At 44.1% G+C, this 21,657-nt stretch overlaps 1 protein-coding gene across 1 annotated transcript; it reads left to right on the top strand.

Annotated features, from left to right (window-relative positions):
• The first annotated feature begins 253 nt into the window (after positions 1–253).
• LOC110509316 (substance-P receptor-like) lies at positions 254–19,834 on the top strand. Its single transcript, XM_036968104.1, has 7 exons — positions 254–967; positions 1,159–1,334; positions 13,156–13,359; positions 18,134–18,284; positions 19,078–19,283; positions 19,401–19,503; positions 19,592–19,834. The coding sequence occupies exons 1-7, from the start codon at positions 737–739 to the stop codon at positions 19,802–19,804; spliced, it is 1,284 nt and encodes a 427-aa protein (XP_036823999.1). The 5' UTR covers positions 254–736; the 3' UTR covers positions 19,805–19,834.
• Positions 19,835–21,657: the final 1,823 nt, after the last annotated feature.

Raw genomic sequence — 21,657 nt, 5'->3', positions numbered from 1 at the left:
TATTTTATATAGATGCAGAAAACATTACTTCCAGAGGGAGAGAGATTTCAATCAACACCTGAATACATACATAAATACAGTACATAAACTATTATAATACATGCACTTCACCTTAAACATAAGCCTTTGCCGAATGTGTGTGGGGGGGCTTTTACGCGCGTGCTATGTGGCTTAAGTGTGTGTGTGTGTGTGTGTGTGCTGCATGGGCATGGCATGCGCCTTCAAATGCTTGGCATTGTGATGGACTCACGAGAGCACATAGTCTGAGTCCATCCCAGCCCGCGCGCGGAGAGAAAACACTGACACAAGGTTTAGGCCTACCGTTGACGTCAAACTTAACACGAATAACAGAGAGCCAAGACCATTTCACCGGTAACTCTGATTCCGAGAATTTCGTGTGGATTTGGGAGAGAGAAGTGCGTACACTTGACCAGTGACCCAGGCAATAGAAGAAAGTAACTGCATGACTGCTACGATCAACATTCCAATCACTTTCTTTTGTCTTTTTTTTCGGTCACAGTCAAAATATTTTGGGTGTTATAACCCTCGGCAATTTTTTTTTCAGAGCCGTAAAGAATACTTTTGTTGTTGTGAAACAATCAAAAATATATTTTTTTATCACACTAAATTAGGCAACTGGAAATATCTAAACATATTATTAAATATAATATTTATTATTTTAGCATATAATATCTGGATTCTTACTCTTTCAACATCAAAGCTCTGAGATCCGAAAATGGACTTGCTGTTGAACATGACGGATTACTACCCTTCCGTTAACGCCACTAACGGCTCCGATTTGAACGACACAGAAGACTATAACCAGTTCGTGCAGCCGGTGTGGCAGATCGCTCTTTGGGCAGTCGCCTACTGCAGCATGGTGTGCGTCTCCATGATCGGTAACCTGGTGGTCATCTGGATCATCCTCGCGCACAAACGCATGAGGACCGTGACCAACTACTTCCTGGTAAACAAACGCATCTTAAAATCTAAAGAAGGAGATGGCTTTTATTTAATTTATTTTAATTATATATATTTGTATTTTAAATGAATGTGTGTGTGTTTGTCTGTGTGTGTGTGTCTCTCTCTCTCTCTGTCTGTCTGTTTCCCTCTCTCCCTCTATCTGTCTGTCTGATCCCTCTCTTCTTCTCCTCTCAGGTGAACCTAGCCTTTGCAGAGGCGTCCATGTCTGCCTTCAACACAGTGATAAACTTTGCCTACAGTGTCCATAACGAGTGGTACTTTGGTCTGGGCTACTGTCGCTTCCATAACTTCTTCCCCATCGCAGCTGTCTTCGCCAGCATATACTCCATGACCGCCATAGCACTGGACAGGTGAGCAGTGTTTGTGTTTGTTGTCACTGGATTGTACTCCATGACCGCACGACTGCTATAGCTCGGAACAGGTGAGAAACCCTATATACTGTGTGTGTGCATGCGTGTGCATGCTTTTGTGTGTGTGTGTGTGTGTGTGTGTGTGTGTGTGTGCGTGTATGACCACGCCACAGCCAGCTACAGTAAAGAGTACACAACATGTACGGTGCCTTCAGAAAGGATTCATACCCCTTCACTTATTACACATTTTGCATAATTTACATAAGTATTCACACCCCTGAGTCATTACTTTGTAGAAGCAACTTTGGCAGCGATTACAGCTGTGAGTCTTTCTGGGTAAATCTCCAAGAGCTTTCCATACCTGGATTGTGCAGAATTGGCTCATTATTCAACAAAAAAAACTGTCAAGCACTGTCAAATTGATTGTTGATATTTGCTAGACCCCCATTTCCAGCTCTTGCCATATATTTTCAAGTAGATTTAAGTAAACACTGTAACTCAGCCACTCAAGAACTTTCACTGGTAAGCAACTCCAGTGTAAATTTTACCTTGTGTTTTAGGTTATTGTCCTGCTGAAAGGTGAATTCATCTCCCAGTGTCTGGTGGAAAGCAGACTGAACCAGGTTTTCCTCTAGGATTTTGCCTGTGCGTAGCTCCATTCCGTAAATGTTTTATCCTGAAAAACTCTCCAGTGCTTAACGATTACAAGCATACCCATAACATGATGCAGCCATCACTATGCTTGAAAATATGGAAAGTGATTCTCAGTGTGTAGCCTAGCGGTTAAGCACATTGGGCCATTAACCGAAAGGTTGCTGGTTTGAATCCCAGAGCTGGCAAGGTGGAAAAATCTTCCATTCTGCTCTTGAGCAAAGCAGTTAACCCCCAACCAGAACTGTGTATTGATGATGTTGATTAAGGCAGCCCCCTGCACCTGTCTGATTCAGAGGGGTTGGGTTAAATGCGGAAGACACATTTTGGTTGAATGCATTCATTTGTGCAACTGACTAGGTATCTCCTTTCTCAGTAATATATTTTACTGAATCTACCCCAAACATAACACTTTGTATTCAGGACACATGTAAATTGTTTTGCCACATTGCAGTATTACTTACAGGTCTGGACAATCACACTTTTCTCCCATCCCTACCAAACACACCTGATTTAAACTAATTACATTTTTAACTGAAGATCATGATTAGTTGATTATTGGGGTCAGGTGTGTCAGCTGGGGCTGAGGCAAAAGTGTGACACCAATCAGGCCCCCGAGGATTGGAGTTTCCCAGGCCTGCAAGTTTAGTGCCTTGTTGCAAACAGGATGCATGTTGTGGAATATTTTTTGTACAGGCTTCCTTCTTTTCCCTCTGTCATTTAGGTTATTATTGTGGGGTAACTACAATGGCAGTTTTCTCCTATTACAGCCATTCAACTCTGTAACTGTTTTAAAGTCACCATTGGCCTCATGGTGAAATCCCTGAGCCGTTTCCTTCCTCTCAGGCAAATCAAATCGAATCAAATCAAATTTTATTTGTCACATACACATGGTTAGCAGATGTTAATGCGAGTGTAGCGAAATGCTTGTGCTTCTAGTTCCGACAATGCAGTAATAACCAACAAGTAATCTAACTAACAATTCCAAAACTACTGTCTTATACACACAAGTGTAAAGGGATAAAGAATATGTACATAAAGATATATGAATGAGTGATGCTACAGAGCGGCATAGGCAAGATACAGTAGATGGTATCGAGTGCAGTATATACATATGAGATGAGCATGTAAACAAAGTGGCATAGTTGAAGTGGCTAGTGATACATGTATTACATAAAGATGCAGTAGATTATATAGAGTACAGTATATACATATACATATGAGATGAATAATGTAGGGTATGTAAACATATTAGGTAGCATTGTTTAAAGTGGCTAGTGCTATATTTTACATAATTTCCCATCAATTCCCATTATTAAAGTGGCTGGAGTTGAGTCAGTGTGTTGGCAGCAGCCACTCAATGTTAGTGGTGGCTGTTTAACAGTCTGATGGCCTTGAGATAGAAGCTGTTTTTCAGTCTCTCGGTCCCAGCTTTGATGCACCTGTACTGACCTCGCCTTCTGGATGATAGCGGGGTGAACAGGCAGTGGCTCGGGTGGTTGTTGTCCTTGATGATCTTTATGGCCTTCCTGTAACATCGGGTGGTGTAGGTGTCCTGGAGGGCAGGTAGTTTGCCCCCGGTGATGCGTTGTGCAGACCTCACTACCCTCTGGAGAGCCTTACGGTTCTGGGCGGAGTACCAGGTGGTGATACAGCCCGCCAGGATGCTCTCGATTGTGCATCTGTAGAAGTTTGTGAGTGCTTTTGGTGACAAGCCAAATTTCTTCAGCCTCCTGAGGTTGAAGAGGCGCTGCTGCGCATTCTTCACGATGCTGTCTGTGTGGGTGGACCAATTCAGTTTGTCTGTGATGTGTATGCCGAGGAACTTAAAACTTGCTACCCTCTCCACTACTGTTCCATTGATGTGGATAGGGGGGTGTTCCCTCTGCTGTTTCCTGAAGTCCACAATCATCTCCTTAGTTTTGTTGACGTTGAGTGTGAGGTTATTTTCCTGACACCACACTCCGTGGGCCCTCACCTCCTCCCTGTAGGCCGTCTCGTCGTTGTTGGTAATCAAGCCTACCACTGTTGTGTCGTCCGCAAACTTGATGATTGAGTTGGAGGCGTGCGTGGCCACGCAGTCGTGGGTGAACAGGGAGTACAGGAGAGGGCTCAGAACGCACCCTTGTGGGGCCCCAGTGTTGAGGATCAGCGCGGTGGAGATGTTGTTGCCTACCCTCACCACCTGGGGGCGGCCCGTCAGGAAGTCCAGTACCCAGTTGCACAGGGCGGGGTCGAGACCCAGGGTCTCGAGCTTGATGACGAGCTTGGAGGGTACTATGGTGTTAAATGCCGAGCTGTAGTCGATGAACAGCATTCTCACATAGGTATTCCTCTTGTCCAGATGGGTTAGGGCAGTGTGCAGTGTGGTTGAGATTGCATCGTCTGTGGACCTATTTGGGCGGTAAGCAAATTGGAGTGGGTCTAGGGTGTCAGGTAGGGTGGAGGTGATATGGTCCTTGACTAGTCTCTCAAAGCACTTCATGATGACGGAAGTGAGTGCTACGGGGCGGTAGTCGTTTAGCTCAGTTACCTTAGCTTTCTTGGGAACAGGAACAATGGTGGCCCTCTTGAAGCATGTGGGAACAGCAGACAGGGATAGGGATTGATTGAATATGTCCGTAAACACACCAGCCAGCTGGTCTGCGCATGCTCTGAGGGCGCGGCTGGGGATGCCGTCTGGGCCTGCAGCCTTGCGAGGGTTAACACGTTTAAATGTTTTACTCACCTCGGCTGCAGTGAAGGAGAGGCAGCATGTTTTGGTTGCAGGCCGTATCAGTGGCACTGTATTGTCCTCAAAGCGGGCAAAAAAGTTATTTAGTCTGCCTGGGAGCAAGACATCCTGGTCCGTGACGGGGCTGGTTTTCTTTTTGTAATCCGTGATTGACTGTAGACCCTGCCACATACCTCTTGTGTCTGAGCCGTTGAATTGAGATTCTACTTTGTCTCTATACTGACGCTTAGCTTGTTTGATTGCCTTGCGGAGGGAATAGCTGCACTGTTTGTATTCGGTCATGTTTCCGGTCTCCTTGCCCTGATTAAAAGCAGTGGTTCGCGCTTTCAATTTCACGCGAATGCTGCCATCAATCCACGGTTTCTGGTTAGGGAATATTTTAATCGTTGCTATGGGAACGACATCTTCAACGCACGTTCTAATGAACTCGCACACCGAATCAGCGTATTCGTCAATGTTGTCGTCTGACGCAATACAAAACATATCCCAGTCCACGTGATGGAAGCAGTCTTGGAGTGTGGAATCAGATTGGTCCAACCAGCGTTGAACAGACCTCAGCGTGCGAGCTTCTTGTTTTAGTTTCTGTCTGTAGGTAGGGATCAACAAAATGGAGTCGTGGTCAGCTTTTCCAAAAGGAGGGCGGGGCAGGGCCTTATATGAATAGAATAGCAGTGATCCAAGGTTTTGCCAGCCCTGGTTGCGCAGTCGATATGCTGATACAATTTAGGGAGTCTTGTTTTCAGATTAGCCTTGTTAAAATCCCCAGCTACAATGAATGCAGCCTCAGGATGTATGGATTCCAGTTTGCAAAGAGTCAAATAAAGTTTGTTCAGAGCCATCGATGTGTCTGCTTGGGGGGGAATATATACGGCTGTGATTATAATCGAAGAGAATTCCCTTGGTAGATAATGCGGTCGACATTTGATTGTGAGGAATTCTAAATCAGGTGAACAGAAGGACTTGAGTTCCTGTATGCTTTTGTGACCACACCACGTCTCGTTAGCCATAAGGCATACGCCCCCGCCCCTCTTCTTACCAGAAAGATGTTTGTTTCTGTCTGCGCGAAGCGTGGAGAAACCAGCTGGCTGCACTGACTCCGATAGCGTCTCTCCAGTGAGCCATGTTTCCGTGAAGCAAAGAACGTTACAGTCTCTGATGTCCCTCTGGAATGCTACCCTTGCTCGGATTTCATCAACCTTGTTGTCAAGAGACTGGACATTGGCGAGAAGTATACTGGGGAGTGGTGCACGATGTGCCCGTCTCCGGAGTCTGACCAGAAGACCGCTACGTTTCCCTCTTTTACGAAGTAGTTTTTTTGGTCGCCGGCTGGGATCCATTCCGTTGTCCTGAGTGAAAGGCAGAACACAGGATCCGCTTCGTGAAAGTCATATTCTTGGTCGTACTGATGGTGAGTTGACGCTGCTCTTATATTCAGTAGTTCTTCTCGACTGTATGTAACGAAACCTAAGATGACCTGGGGTACTAATGTAAGAAATAACACGTAAAACAGAAACGGAACCAGGAACGAAAGTGGTCCACACTGTTCTGGAACAGAACCGTTATTTTAAAAGCATGGAAAATGGTTAATACCATTATATACTAGTTATATGCTAGTCCCACAAAAAACGTAACAAAGTGAACATGCAAAGCCCTCACTATGTCCCTCAGAAATGCATTACAGCATCTGCCAGCCAGCTGAAAATATTTGTCAGTGTGTGTGCCTGTTTAGGCTACTTGCCCCACCCCTTTTCGAAGGCTGCTGTACTGACGTTATCGTAGGCGACTGTACTGACGTTTGAAGCATGAAAAGATAGGAGAGAGATTTTTAATTAGCTAGAGAAGAATGGATTAACTTTTTTACATGCTACCTAAGGACACTATAGGCCTAGTTATCACGTTTCACGTTGGATTTATTAACTATAAAAAGGTAATTAGCTAGAAAGCTTGTGAGCTTGCAAGCTCAAAGGACATTCAAAGTTCCTTCATAGAAGGTATAAGTTCCTTCATCGTAGGTATAATTCTTTGGAGCCAATTCAGATAATGCATATCATAACAAGATGCCTACTGCTTCAAGCCTGCTCCTCAACCCTCTCTCCCTCTCTCTTTCTCTGAACAACTAACTTGCCTGCTCTATCCGCACCGATTGGTGATGTAAATGAATGAGCTAAATGGAAAAACCTTTTGATTTCACAGGTTAAAAAGGAACAAAAAGGAATGATATCAACCGGTACTTTTTTGGGGTTCGAACCGGTTCAGAACCTTTGCTGGTCGGCACAGTGGAACGGATCAAAAATAATAGTGGGTTCTGTTCAGAATGAAACGATTGGAAAATCATTTTGATTCCAAACCCTGGTATTGATATAGCATCCAAAGTTGAATTAATAACTTCACCATGCTTAAAGGGACATACAATGTCCGCTTTTTTGTTGTTGTGCCCATCTACCAGTCGTTGCCCTTCTTTGCGAGACGACATTGGAAAACTTCTCTGGTCCTTGCGGTTGAATCTGTGTTGAAATTCGCTGCTCGACTGAGGGACCTTACAGATCATTTTTACCCCTGAACTTATTTAGGCTTGCCGTAACAAAGGGGTAACAAAGGGGTTGAATACTATTTTGTATTAATTTGTACACATTTTGAAAAATATCATTTGACTTTGACATTATGGAGGATTGTGTTTAGGCCAGTCACAAAAACATCTACATTGAATCCATTTTAAATTCAGGCTGTAACATGTGGATGTGAATACTTTCTGAAGGCAACATGAGTCATAAATCCCCTCTATACTCTTCAGCATTGGCTTCATTACAACAAATATATATATATATTTAACCTTTAATTAACCAGGCAGGCCAGTCGAGAACAAGTTCTCATTTACAACTGCGACCTGGCCAAGGTAAAGCAAAGCAGTGCGACAAAAACAACACAAAGTTACACATCAACAAACGTACAGCCAAAAACACAATAGAAAAATCTATGTACAGTGTGTGCAAATGTAGTAAGGTTAGGGAGGTAAGGCAATAAATAGGCCATAGTGGTGAAATAATTACAATTTAGCATTAACACTGTAGTGATAGATGTGCAGATGATGATGTGCAAGTAGAGATACTGGGGTGCAAAAGAGCAAGAGGATAAGTAACAATATGGAGATGAGGTAGTTGGGTGTGAAATTTACAGATTGGCTGTGTACAGGTACAGTGATCGGTAAGCAGCTCTGACAGCTGATGCTCAAAGTTAGAGAGGGAGATATAAAACCACAGGATTAGCTTTTGACTTGTCACATCAAATCAAACTTTATTTGTCACATGTGCCGAATACAACAAGTGAAACGTACAAGTCCTTAACCAACAGTGCAGTTCAAGAAGAGTTAAACAAATATTTACCAAATAAACTAAAGTAAAAAATAAAAAAAGTAACACAATAACACAACAATAACTTAGGCTATATACAGGGAGTACCGGTACCGAGTCAGTGTTTTGGGGTACAGGTTAGTTGAGGTCATTTGTACATGTAGGTAGGGGTGAAGTGACTATGCATCGATAATAAACAGCGAGTAGCAGCAAGGGGTGTCAATGTAAATAGTCTGGTGGCCATTTGATTAATTGTTCAGCAGTCTTATGGCTTGGGGGTAGAAGCTGTTAAGGAGCCTTTTGGTCCTAGACTTGGCGCTCCGGAACCACTTACCTTGCGATAGCAGAGAAAACAGTTTGTCTTCCTCTGACACCGCCTATTATATTGGTCCAGAATGGCAGGAAGCTTGGCCCCAGTGATGCCACTACCTTCTGTAGCGCCTTAAGGTCAGATGCCGAGCAGTTGCCATACCAGGCGGTGATGCAACCGGTCAGGATGCTCTCGATGGTGCAGCTGTAGAACTTTTTGAGGATCTGGGGACCCATGCCAAATATTTTCAGTCTCCAGAAGGGGAAAAGGTTTTGTCGTGCCCTCTTCATGACTGTCTTGGTTTGTTTTGACCATGATAGTTTGTTGGTGATGTGGACACCAAGGAACTTGAAACTCTCTACCCGCTCCATTACAGCCCCATCAATGTTAATGGGGGCCTGTTCGGCCCGCGTGTTCCTGTAGTCCATGATCAGCTCCTTTGTCTTGCTCACACTGATGGAGAGGTTATTGTTCTGGCACCACACTGCCAGGTCTCTAACCTCCTCCCTATAGGCTGACTTGTCAGTGATCAGGCCTACCACTGTTGTGTCATCAGCAAACTTAATGATGCTGTTGTAGTCGTGTTTGACCACGCAGTCATGGGTGAACAGAGAGTACAGGAGGGGACTAAGTACACACCCCTGAGGGGCCCCAGTGTTGAGGATCAGATGGAGCGGCCTGTCAGGAAGTCCAGGATCCAGTTGCAGAGGGAGGTGTTTAGTCCCAGGGTCCTTAGCTTAGTGATGAGCTTCGTGGGCACTATGGTGTTGAACGCTGAGCTGTAGTCAATGAACAGCATTCTCACATAGGTGTTCCTTTTGTCCAGTTGGGAAAGGGCAGTGTAGAGTGCGATTGAGATTGCGTCATCTGTGGATCTGTTGGGGATAGGGTATCTAGGAGGATGCTGTTGATGTGAGCCATGATCAGCCTTTCAAAGCACTTCATTGCTACAGATGTGAGTGGTACGGGGTGGTAATCATTTAGGCAGGTTACCTTCGCTTCCTTGGGCACGGGGACTATGGTGGTCTGCTTGAAACATGTAGGTATTACAGACTCGGTCAGGGAGAGGTTGAAAATGTCAGTGAAGACACTTGATCCGTGCATGCTTTGAGCACACGTCCTGGTAATCCGCGGCTTTGTGAATGTTGACTTGTTTAAAGGTCTTGTCTAGTCACAACTCAAGTGGGTGTTGTGTGTGTGTATATACTGTATGTGTTTGAAATGTGTGTGTATGAGCAACCTTTTCCTCGAGATCCATTCTCTAACCCTGTTTCTCTCTCGCATACTGTCATCAGTATGTCGCCACAGCGTAAGTGTGTGTGAGCAGCCTTTTCCTTCAGATCATCCCTGCTCCCTTCTTCTCCATCCCTCCTTCTCTCCATCCCTTGTTCTGGGTTCACTGTCAGAACATAGATCCCCCTCTCATTAGTCTGTCACCACAATGTCAGAACAATCTGAACATTCCAGCATTTTCAGTAGTCAGCTTTCAGCTCTCTCTCTCTCTCTCTCTCTCTCTCTCTCTCTCTCTCTCTCTCTCTCTCTCTTTCTCTTTCTCTCTCTCTCTCGCTCTCTCTCTCTCTCTCTCTCTCTCTCTCTCTCTCTCTCTCTCTCTCTCTCTCTCTCTCTCTCTCGTGTGTATGTGTATGTGTGAGAGAGAGAGAGAGAGAGAGAGAGAGAGAGAGAGAGAGAGAGCAGCCTTTGCCCCATTTGATGCTCACACAGAGTGCCCAGCAAACCGGGAACATTCTCAGAACATGACCTAAGATTCCCCTTAACTTCCAGTTAGGGTTTGAGCTAACATGAGGATGATAACATCCCACAAACATTCAACATTTTTTTTGGGGGGATTACCAAAGATTTCAAGTATATTTCAAGTATATTTGAACCTGTGATCTGCCATCTTCAAGCCGCCGGCTACTTAGTCTGCTGCGCCAACAGGATCAGAATGTTTCCAGTGGATTTCCTGTTGTACTGAAATCCTTCAATGATGGTCTAAACTATGGCTGTACACTATGTCTTAGTACACATGTATGTACACCGCACCGAAATCTCCCAGGCAATAATTTAACATGATTTTTTGAAATCAAGTTTTGTCGGGAAAAAACACAAGTCAGAACAACTTTACAGAATATAAAGAAGACGAGTAAATAATACTAGAGGATACTTCTTTTTCTAGAGTTATTCTCTCTTCCACAACCTGGAAGTCAGAGTAAATGTGCCAACAGCTTTATATTTGGGCGAAAGTCCAATCCCAGTGGTGCAGTGGCTTCATTCCAGGGATACCATTCCAAAGTACTACGCTATTCTACAATAAATGTAGAATACATTGTCATGGGACTGACTTGATGAAAGAAACCTCCGTGGCCTGTTCAAGATGTAACGTTATCATTCTGGAAAGCCTAGGCATGACGTTCTGAGAACGTTGAGGGAACGTTTTGTGCACCCTGATGCAAACGTTGTAAGAATGTCCTCACGACCGGACAGATTTACGTGTTTCTTTTCGGGGTACCTACCGTATAGCTCTGGTAATGTACCCACACTGTTCCCACAACCTAATGAAATGTTCCTCGGGAACCTTTAAAGAAGTCAGGACCCAGCATGTTCCGTCGACATTCTTGCGACAACAACGGGATGTGTTGCGCACCCGAGTAGAAAACATTGGCTGAATGTCAGCACAACTGGACAGTTTTCGGCTCCCAAAACACTATCTCTTGTCATATCCACACAATGTTCCCACAACCGAAATACATTTTTTCTGAACGTTAAAAACAAGTGTTCTGGGAACATTCTTTTGACATCACGTGACTGTTTTTTTTGCACGGTAAATTTTTTTTGTATAATCATCCCCACAACTGTACAGTTTTAGTGTTTTGGGAACATATGTTTAGTGATATCCCCACCATGTTCCCACCAGACTGTTCGTAATACAACATTCTGGGAACCTTGAAAGAACAGACGAAATGTGTTCTGGGAACTTTCCTACAACATCAGGCGAGTATTTTATACAAACATTGTATAATCATCAGCGCACCTGGACAGTTCTTGTGTTATGAGAACCACAGTTGGGCTGTGGTTCACAGAGGGTGGTGCAGTCAGCCCAAAGCATCACCGGGGTGCACACTGCCTGCCCTACAGGACATCTACAGCACCCGGTGTCACAGGAAGGCCTTATTCACTGTTACTAGCCGGCTCTCACCCGGTTCTCGACCCTGCACCTTAGAGACTGCTGCCCTATGTACATAGTGTCATTGAACACTGGTCACTTTAATAATGTTTACATATTGTTTTACCCACTTTATATGTACATGTATATACTGTATTCTAGTCAAGGCTCATCCTATATAACTACTGCTGTACACACCTTCTTTATTCAAATACTGTCCATGCTGTCTATACACAACATTATATGTGTATATACCCTACCGTTCAAAAGTTTGGGGTCATTTAGAAAAGAACACAGACACTGGACAGATAAACTCTGCCAAGAAGGCCAGCATCCCGGAGTCGCCTCTTCAACATTGACATTGAGACTGGTCTTTTGCGGGTACTGGTGTGGGTGAATGGATGATCCCCGCATGTGTATTTCCCACCGTAAAGCATGGAGAAGGAGGTGTTATGGTGTGGGGGTGCTTTGTTGGTGACAATATCTGTGATTTAATTAGAATTCAAGGCACACTTAACCAGCATGCTACCACAGCATTCTGCAGCAATATGCCATCCCATCTGGTTTGGCATATAATTTGTTTTTCAACAGGACAATTACCCAAAACACCACCAGGCTTTGTAACGGCTATTTTACCAAGAAGGAGAGTGATTGAGTGCTCTCATCAGATGACCTGGGCTCCACAATCCCCCAACCTCAACCAAATTGAGATGGTTTGGGATGAGTCGGACCGCAGAGTGAAGGAAAAGCAGCCAACAAGTGCTCAGCATATGTGGGAACTCCTTCAAGACTGTTGGAAAAGCATTCCAGGTGATGCTGGTTGAGAGAATGCCAAGATTGTGCAAAGCATATTTGGATTTGTTAACACTTTTTTAGTTACTACATGATTCCATATGTGTTATTTGATAGTTTTGATGTCTTCACTATTATTCTACAATGTAGAAAATAGTAAAAATAAAGAAAACCCATGGAATGAGTCGGTGTTCTAAAACTATTGACCGGTAGTGCATGTATGTTTATATTCCTGTCTCTGACACTGCACGTTCTGATATTAATTTATTTTATTTTTCTGTTTTATGTGTATATTATTTTATAACATTTTTGCTAGGTATGACTGCACTGTTGGAGCTAGAAACACAAGCATTTTGCTGCACCCGTGATAACATCTGTAAGTCTGTGCACGCGACCAAAACACTTTGATTTGATTTGTCGCAATCTTGCAAATGCTCCGGGAACTTTAACAGAACCAACTTTGTTTTGCTGGGTGTTTACAAAAGGTGTGTCTGCGGAGGATCGATTTGACCTCAACAGGCAGAGGGAAGGAGGGAGAGGAGGATAGAGAGGGAGGTAGGGATAGAGAAAGGCAGGGAGAAAATGAGAATGGAATGGGAAGGGGCAATAATCAAGCGCCTAGAGGGGAGGGGAGGAGAAGAGGAGCGAACGGGAGGAGAGGGAGAAGGGGTGGAAAGGATGAAGCAGAGGAAGGGTCTGCATGTGTGTGTATGTGTGTGTGTTACTGATCACAATGTGTGTGTGTGTGTGTGTGTGTGTGTGTGTGTGTGTGTGTGTGTGTGTGTGTGTGTGTGTGTGTGTATGTGTATGTGTGTTTGTTCCAGATACATGGCTATCATCCACCCCTTGAGGCAGAGGTTGTCTTCGACAGAGACCCGTGTAGTGATCGGAGTGATCTGGGTGTTAGCTCTACTGTTGGCCTTCCCCCAGTACTTCTACTCAGCTACAGAACAGCTGCCTGGTAGGACTGTCTGCTACATCCAATGGCCCGACTACACCAACAACACAACCATGGACTTCAAGAAGATGTGAGTACTGACACACACACACACACAAATGAGTTTGTTTACTGGAAGCATTAGACATTAGACAGAGAATAAACTGCATCATTTTCTGTCTGTAAAATCTGATTTAGTACTCACTTCCTTTTTCTGTCTTTGAGCTAAGGGTGATCCCACACCATGATAGCCCCCAAATATTTTTTTTGTATCACAGATTGTTCTGGCAATTCTCACAGGTCAAAGAAAGGCCTAAAATTGCCACTTTCATCATGATTTTATGGTAAAAAAAATCATATCAAACATCCTTCCAATGCAGTTTCTGTGTGAGAATTGCCAGAACAATCTGAGATACCAAAAAATATTTCCGGCCCATACTGGAATGGAATCACTCTGAAATGTTGTAACGTCCTAGTCTAGTGGAATAGATTTATGAGTCTATCCAACCTCGATTAGTCAACAGATTGATTAAGAACCAGACACATAGTAGATGCACAGCTTCTGGGTGTTGTGTTACGAAGAACCATCGTTAGGCAGAAGTCGTAGGACTTTAAGGACTTGAATTAATTGCATTGCTGTTGTTGTTTTTCTGGGGTTTTTTTTTGTAGTGTCGTGTCGTCTATTGATGCTGTGTGGCCATGTTATGTATCTGGTGCATTTTGTCTGGCACACAGAAAATAAGCAAATTCAAATCAAGTATATTAAAGATATGAATATTCCTCATTAACTGCCTAGGCTCCCTAGACAGCCATGTTCCAAACCGGGACAATATACTGTAAGTTCTTCTCTATAAATGATACCAGTTTCATATTGTTAGTCAATGACGCAGCATTTAAGAGCGTAATTGACATGATGTATTATTTTTTTGTTTCAAAGGATAATATTTATATGGAAAAACAAGATATGCAAAAATTCTTCTTACAGCACATTTCTCCTTCGTTTGGCACCCCATCAATTTATCACAAAGCATGACCATTTCTTTTGATTGTTTTGACAAATGGTTATAATGTCATGTGGTGCAATCGTCTGATGTTGCCTTTGAACGACAGAAGTGTTGTGAATTTGTAACTCATAAGAAAACTGCAAAGATTTAACTTTGGCATACATATTTGATGATATAATGAAATACTGTCCAAATATTTGGCTAGGATGGAATTATTTTCTTTCAAATACTTGAATAATTCTATTTGAAAATCACTAACATCATATAGTGCAACCAGCCGTAGAAGGGGATTTTTTAAACTACATAACACTATTTCTGTCTATGTGTTTGATATGACATCAAAGCCCACGCTGGAGTGGACCCTCCAATTCAGCAGAAACAAATCTCCCACAAATGTTCACATCTCTGTCCTCTGTCATGACAGGGGATGATTTTCAATGTCATAATGGTTAGGACCCCGTGTGGCTCTGGAGACAATTTGTTCCTGAAGCTTCTGCGCATGTCTTTATTTTGTACTTTGGACACTCTGCTATAATCGTAGAGAACAGGCTACTCTGGCAAATGGTTCTCCTTTTAATAAAGTCAGATCAAAGTGGAATCAATGTCTGCACGATCACATAATGATAGTACCTACCTATGATACTATGATAGTTCTACCGAACAGAATATAGAGGCATAGTATAATGTTACTGGAAGACAAAAACACCACCACATTTTTCTCTCATATGGCCAAAACTCAACTGCGTGCCACGAGGAAAAAGACACAGGTGGGCAATGCTACAGTTTGTTAACACCCTATGCTATAAAATTATTTCACTGTACATCATTGAAAACAACACTGTAAGCCCTATAACTCAATACGATCTTATGTGCAGATCCCTGTTAAACTGATTGAGATCAAATGGTTGATGCTGCAAGGCCGTTTCACCGGTAAAACTTGAAGAATTATCATTCACGATTGACAGTGAGATATGTGAAGGGAAGGAGACCAACAAAATGTGAGTGTGAAGTACAGGTATTAAGAAACACACGTGCAGAACGTGATCCCCATATGCACAGAAGATTTGGGACCTTCCGCGTTTGGAAGAAAAAGAAAGTCGGATCCGCAGCCAACGCTTTTGTTTAATCATGTCACATGACTTGGCGTTTAACCTTTTATTTTAAGCCTTTTCCAAATGAGAATTAGACCAAAAATGTAAGCAATTGTCTGAGGATGTTGCCAGACCGTCTGATACAAAAAGAAAAGGGGACAGTTTGATGAAAAAGCTTGAAATAAAGGTTCAAATCCAGGTCACGTGACACGATTAACCAAAACACAGGGCACTACGTACCACTAATATCAAATGGCATATAATAGAAACATGTATTTGTTACAAATGAAGGTGCATATGAGAAATTCCATGACAACCTTTGAACGGAGAGTTAAAAGACACTTTTGTTTCAGTTATGCCTGTTTTCAGTCACTAGCCCACCGAGACTTTATGGTTGCGTTTGTAAATTCACTCGGGCTATCTACTCCAAATTCACTCGGGCTATCTACTCCAAATTCACTCGGGCTATCTACTCCAAATTCACTCGGGCTATCTACTCCAATAATTTTGCACGCCCAATTTTTCAGTTTTTGATTTGTTAAAAAAGTTTGAAATATCCAATAAATGTCGTTCCACTTCATGAGTGTCCCACTTGTTGTTGATTCTTCACAAAAAAATACAGTTTTATATCTTTATGTTTGAAGCCTGAAATGTGGCAAAAGGTCGCAAAGTTCAAGGGGGCCGAATACTTTCGCAAGGCACTGTATATACACTAACCGGTCACAAGTTTTTCTTTATTTTTTATTATTTTCTACATTGTAGAATAATAGTGAAGACATCAAAACTTTGAAATAACACATATGGAATCATGGAGTAACCAAAAAAGTGTTAAACAAATCAAAACATATTTGAGATTCTTCAAAGTAGCCACCATTTGCCTTGATGACAGCTTTGCACACTCTTGGCATTCTCTCAACCAGCTTCATGGGGTCACCTGGGGCTGGATTCACAAAACATTACTAACGAAAAAACGTAAGAAGTTTCTTAAGGAAAAAAATAAGAAGATAAGATAGTTCGTATACGCAATTCCTCAAAATGTTCTTAGGAATTTGTGGTTCTCTTAGGAACTTCGTAAATATCTTCTTATGTGTCATTGACATTCTATGTGTCATTTGAGACACATATGTGTCATTATGTGTCATTTGAGATTCTACAAATAGCCACCCTTTTCCTTGGGGTGGCCTACCCCTTCGGGGCTGAGCCGTAGTTGCTCCTAGATGTTTCCACTTCACAATAACAGCACTTACAGTTGACCGGGGCAACTCTAGCAGGGCAGAAATTTGACGAACTGACTTGTTGGACATTGAAAGTATTGGACGTTGAAAGTCACTGAGCTCTTCAGTAAGGCCATTCTACTGCTAATGTTTGTCTATGGAGATTGCATGGCTGCGTACTTGGTTTTATACACCTGTTAGCAACAGGTGTGGCTGAAATACCCGAATCCACTAATTTGAAGGTGTGTCCACATACTTTTGTATATATAGTGAATGTACATGTCCATTGCCTCTGCTTCGATGACGATGGCAGTATTACCAGTTCTTGTTAATCAGTTCATTATCAGTTCAAGTATCATTAGTTCATGTTAATTCATTAACTTGACATTTTTTACTCGAAAAACCTTATTTATCAATTGCCCAAGAACCACAAAGTGATCTTTTTGGCTATTAAAAAATTCTTTATTACAGAATTTACTCTACTAATTACCTGACGTTATTGATTTTATAGTTCCTAAACACACACACACACACGTGCATGTGGATGCACATGGTCCTGGCTTTTTCCTAGTTGTCTCGGGCCGATTACGGGCATTTCCACTTCTAAAGGAAAAGTTGCGGCGTTCGCGGACATCCCATTAATCCCAGTAAATCCCAGTAAACGCTGCTTATATCGGCTCAATCGGAAATTGCCTTTAAAAGCCGCAATGCCTGTAACCCACGATCGGATTGAATCCCGGCATCACTAGTTTCACTGTTTTCGCTCTCCCTGTCCCCACTTTTTCTGCCTCTCTCTCTCACTTGTTCTTAACGTTTTTCTCGCCCTCCACCTGCTCTCCCTCTCCCTCTCTCATGAGTATATGTGTGTGTGTGTGTGTGTGTGTGTGTGTGTGTGTGTGTGTGTGTGTGTGTTATTTAGTATCCCCATTAGTCTCAGGTGTTGAAGGAATTGAAGTCATTTCCATAAGCAGCTGACTCCCTGTAGTTAGTCTGATGGTAAAATTAGGGGCTAGGAGATGATAAATCCTCGTGACCTTCCCTCCTTCCTCTTCCTCTTCCCTCCCCCTCTTCTCTCCTGCTCTCAGTTAATTGATTTCATGCATCTTTCAGTGAGTCTCGCTACTCCCTGTAGCGAGACCGATAATCAATCAGCAGACAGTATGTGTGTGTGTGTGTGTGTGTGTGTGTGTGTGTGTGTGTGTGTGTGTGTGTGTGTGTGTGTGTGGACAGGCGGACGCAGAGATAAGAAAGCACTTCAGAACTCTGTGTTCCACTAGACTACTATCTGAGTGACATCCCTGTCCGACTTTCTCATTTTGTGTGTAATAATTTGGCGGGTCCCTGAATTTGTATAGGTGTGCATTTTTACGCATGTGTGAATTTGAAAAGTTTTTGCATATTCCACTCTCCCTGAGACACCCTCGGAGATTGTGGTCATAGCCAGGGATCTGCCAATATTAATGGCGACACTGGAGAAACTAGGATTAAGTGCCCTTGCTCAAGGGCTCACTTTGACAGATCTGTGTATGTGTCTAACTAACTCTCTATGTGTGTAGGTACTATTTGTCTGTTGTGTTGCTTTACTATTTCCTGCCGCTGTGCATTATGGGATGTGCCTACCTGGTGGTGGGCTTGTCCCTGTGGGCGGGGACAATCCCTGGAGACTCCACCCACCGCTACCGAGAACAGCTCATCGCCAAACGCAAGGTACACACACAATCAACCACACACACACACACACACACACACACACACACACACACACACACACACACACACACACACACACACACACACACACACACACACACAAGTAAGCATGACACAGCGGGGAACCTATTAATTAAGTAGATATTCTTAGGCAAATTACTAAATTGCTTTCATCTCTCTCTATTTCCCACTCCCTTTCTCGCTCTCTCTTTATTTCTCCCTCCCTTTCTCTCTCTCTCTCTCTCTATTTCTCCCTCCCTCTCTCTCTCTCTCTCTCTCTCTATTTCCCACTCCCTTTCTCTCTCTCCCGCTCTATTTCTCCCTCCCTCCCTCCCTCCCTCCCTCCCTCCCTCCCTCCCTCCCTCTTTCTCTCTCTATTTCCCACTCCCTTTCTCTCTCTCTATTTCTCCCTCTCTCTCTCTCTCTCTCTCTCTCTCTCTCTCTCTCTCTCTCAATTTCCCACTCCCTTTCTCTCTCTCTATTTCTCCCTCGCTTTCTCTCTCTCTATTTCTCCCTCCCTTTCTCTCTCTCTACTTCTCCCTCCCTTTCTCTCTCAATTTCTCCCTCCCTTTCTTTCTTTCTCTCTCTCTCTATTTCTCACTCCCTTTCTCTCTCTCTCTCTATTTCTCACTCCCTTTCTCTCTCTCTATTTCTCCCTCCCGTTTTCTCTCTCCCTCCATCCCCCTCCCCTCTCTCTGGGTAGTGAAGATGATGACCGCAAGGAACCTCTTAAATGAATATTCTTAGGCAAACCCCTGAATTTCCTTCAACTCTCTAACCTCCCTCTCAGGTAGTGAAGATGATGATCGTGGTGGTGTGTACGTTTGCGGTGTGCTGGCTGCCGTACCACATCTACTTCCTGCTCCAGCAGTTCCACCCTGACCCCATGCAGCTGTTCGAGTGGCGCTACATCCAGCAGGTCTACCTGGCTGTCATGTGGTTGGCCATGAGCTCCACCATGTACAACCCTATCATCTACTGCTGTCTCAATGACAGGTGGGCTTACCTACATACACAGACATCCACACACTGTTCTGTGGGTGGCTATGAGCTGTTCCCATTTGTCTCTTTGTTCCTCTGTCTGTCTCTATATGTATATGTATCCCTCTCTAGGTTCAGAGCAGGCTTTCAGCAGGTGTTCTGTTGGTGTCCGTGTGTTCCTGCAGGCTCCTACGAGGGACTGGAACTCAAGTCCACCAGCTACCTACAAACTCAGGTGTGTGTGTGTGTGTGTTTCAAGTCCGTGTACTTTGTATATGCATGAATGTGTGTATAAACTTTGTCTCCTTTATCTCGGTTTCCAGGTGAGTGTGTACCGAGCCAGCCGGACGGAGACCAGTGTGTCGACGGTTCTGCAACCTACTGAGGAGGAGTGCTGTGGGGCCGAGCTGCCAGCTAGCGCCCCTATCAGCCAGACAACTCTGGAGCTCACCTCCATGGACTCACAATCAGCCCCAAACACCCCCGACAGCCCTGTTTTTTTGCGGCCGACGCAACATGGATTAGTAGCTCAATAAACGCCTAACTGGGCTGGTGTCTGAAACATTTCTGCAGATATATGTGCATTAGTATGGTGCCAACTAGTTCACCAAGAAGTATTTAACAGGACTAGCATCGAGAGCGCTTCTGTAGGCAGACGTGGTTTTGGTGGACTACGACCTGCAGTTCTATTATTCTTGTCTAGTATACCTAACCAGGCCAAGTGGGGAGCACATTAAGGATTCTTTCCATCATTCACCACACCGTTCCTGTGTACCCCCTGCCTCACCCCCCCTGCATTCCAGAACCATAGGGCTGTGTTTGGAACACTCAGACCGCCACGTCCCTCAGCAACAACAGCAGCCACGGGTCTCTCGCTAAGGAAACACTGATGATTGTGTGTGCGCGTGCATGTGTGTGTATGTGTGAACAGTGTCAGGCAGGGTGTGTGCCTGCCTGCATTTGTTTCTTCGTGCAAGCGCGTGTTGTGTGTGCGTGTGCGTGGGTTCGTTTGTGCAAGCGTGTGTGTGTGTGGATTTCTGCGAGGTGATGTGTGCTGGTCCAGCACTTGTTGTCAGGGATTGCTGCTCAAAGCCAACAATGTGCGGAGCAGTACTCTGTCTGTCTGGTCAGAGCACAGGGCAGATACACTACATGGCTAAAAGTATGTGGACGCCTGCTCGTCGAACATCTCATTCCAATATCATGGGCATTAATATGGAGTTGTTCCCCCCTTTGCTGCTATAATAGCCTCCGTTCTTCTGGGAAGGCTTTCCACTAGATGTTGGAACATTGCTGTGGGGACTTGCTTCCAGTCAGCCACAAGAGCATTAGTGAGGTCGGGCACTGATGTTGGGAAATTAGGCCCGGCTCGCAGTCGGCGCTCCGATTCATCCCAAAGGTGTTCGATGGGGTTGAGGTCAGGGCTCTGTACATGCCAGTCAAGTTCTTTTTACACCGATCTCGATCACCATTTCTGTATGGACCTCGCTTTGTGCAGGGGGGCATTGTCATGCTAAAACAGGAATGGGCCTTCCCCAAACTGTTGCCACAAAGTTGGAAGCACAGAATCATCTAGAATGTCATTGTATGCTGTAGCGTTAAGATTTCACATCACGGGAACTAAGGGGCCTAGTCCTAACCATGAATTAAAAAGCCCTGGACCATAATTCCACTGTGGATTTGTCCGTCAGACTGCCAGATGCAAGACTCCTAGTCCAGGACCATTTAAGAATGGTCTTTGAATGAGTAGGTAATGGTCAACGATGTTGAATGCCTTGGAAAGGTCTACAAATAGGGGAGCACAATGTTTTTTATGATCTAGGCAATTTAACACATAATCTAAAACAAGCATTAATTGAGAGTCAGGTGAACTACTGCTCTGTGGTCTGGGGAAATGCAACAGCAAGTGACATTAGGAGGCTGCAGATTGCACAGAACAACGCTGCAAGGATTGTTTTAAGGTGATATTGGTATATATGGTTCTTCTGTTGCAGTCATGTGTAACGGATGTGAAACGGCTAGCTTAGTTAGCGTGGGCGCTAAATAGCGTTTCAATCAGTGACGTCACTTGCTCTGAGACCTTGAAGTAGTAGTTCCCCTTGCTCTGCAAGGGCCGTGGCTTTTGTGGAGCGATGGGTAACGATGCTTTGAGGGTGACTGTTGATGTGTGCAGAAGGTCCCTAGTTCGCGCCCGGGTATGGGCGAGGGGACGGTCTAAATTTGTACTGTTACATTGATGCTGTTGACCCGGATTACTGGTTGCTGCGGAAAAAGGAGGAAGGTCAAAAGGGGGGTGAGTGTAACGGATGTGAAACGGCTAGCTTAGTTAGCGTGGGCGCTAAATAGCGTTTCAATCAGTGACGTCACTTGCTCTGAGACCTTGAAGTAG

Source organism: Oncorhynchus mykiss, chromosome Y (assembly GCF_013265735.2).
Source record: "Oncorhynchus mykiss isolate Arlee chromosome Y, USDA_OmykA_1.1, whole genome shotgun sequence".
Classification (NCBI taxonomy): domain Eukaryota; kingdom Metazoa; phylum Chordata; class Actinopteri; order Salmoniformes; family Salmonidae; genus Oncorhynchus; species Oncorhynchus mykiss.
Note: the sequence above shows the minus strand (reverse complement) of the source record. Positions and strands in the feature narration are given on the sequence as shown.

Excerpts from the sequence above, each read along its gene's own strand:
- LOC110509316 (XM_036968104.1), top strand. The coding sequence starts at position 737 with ATGGACTTGCTGTTGAACATGACGGATTACTACCCTTCCGTTAACGCC. Across the intron at positions 968-1,158 it reads CCGTGACCAACTACTTCCTG|GTGAACCTAGCCTTTGCAGA; the intron begins GTAAACAAACGC and ends TTCTCCTCTCAG. Across the intron at positions 1,335-13,155 it reads ACCGCCATAGCACTGGACAG|ATACATGGCTATCATCCACC; the intron begins GTGAGCAGTGTT and ends TGTTTGTTCCAG.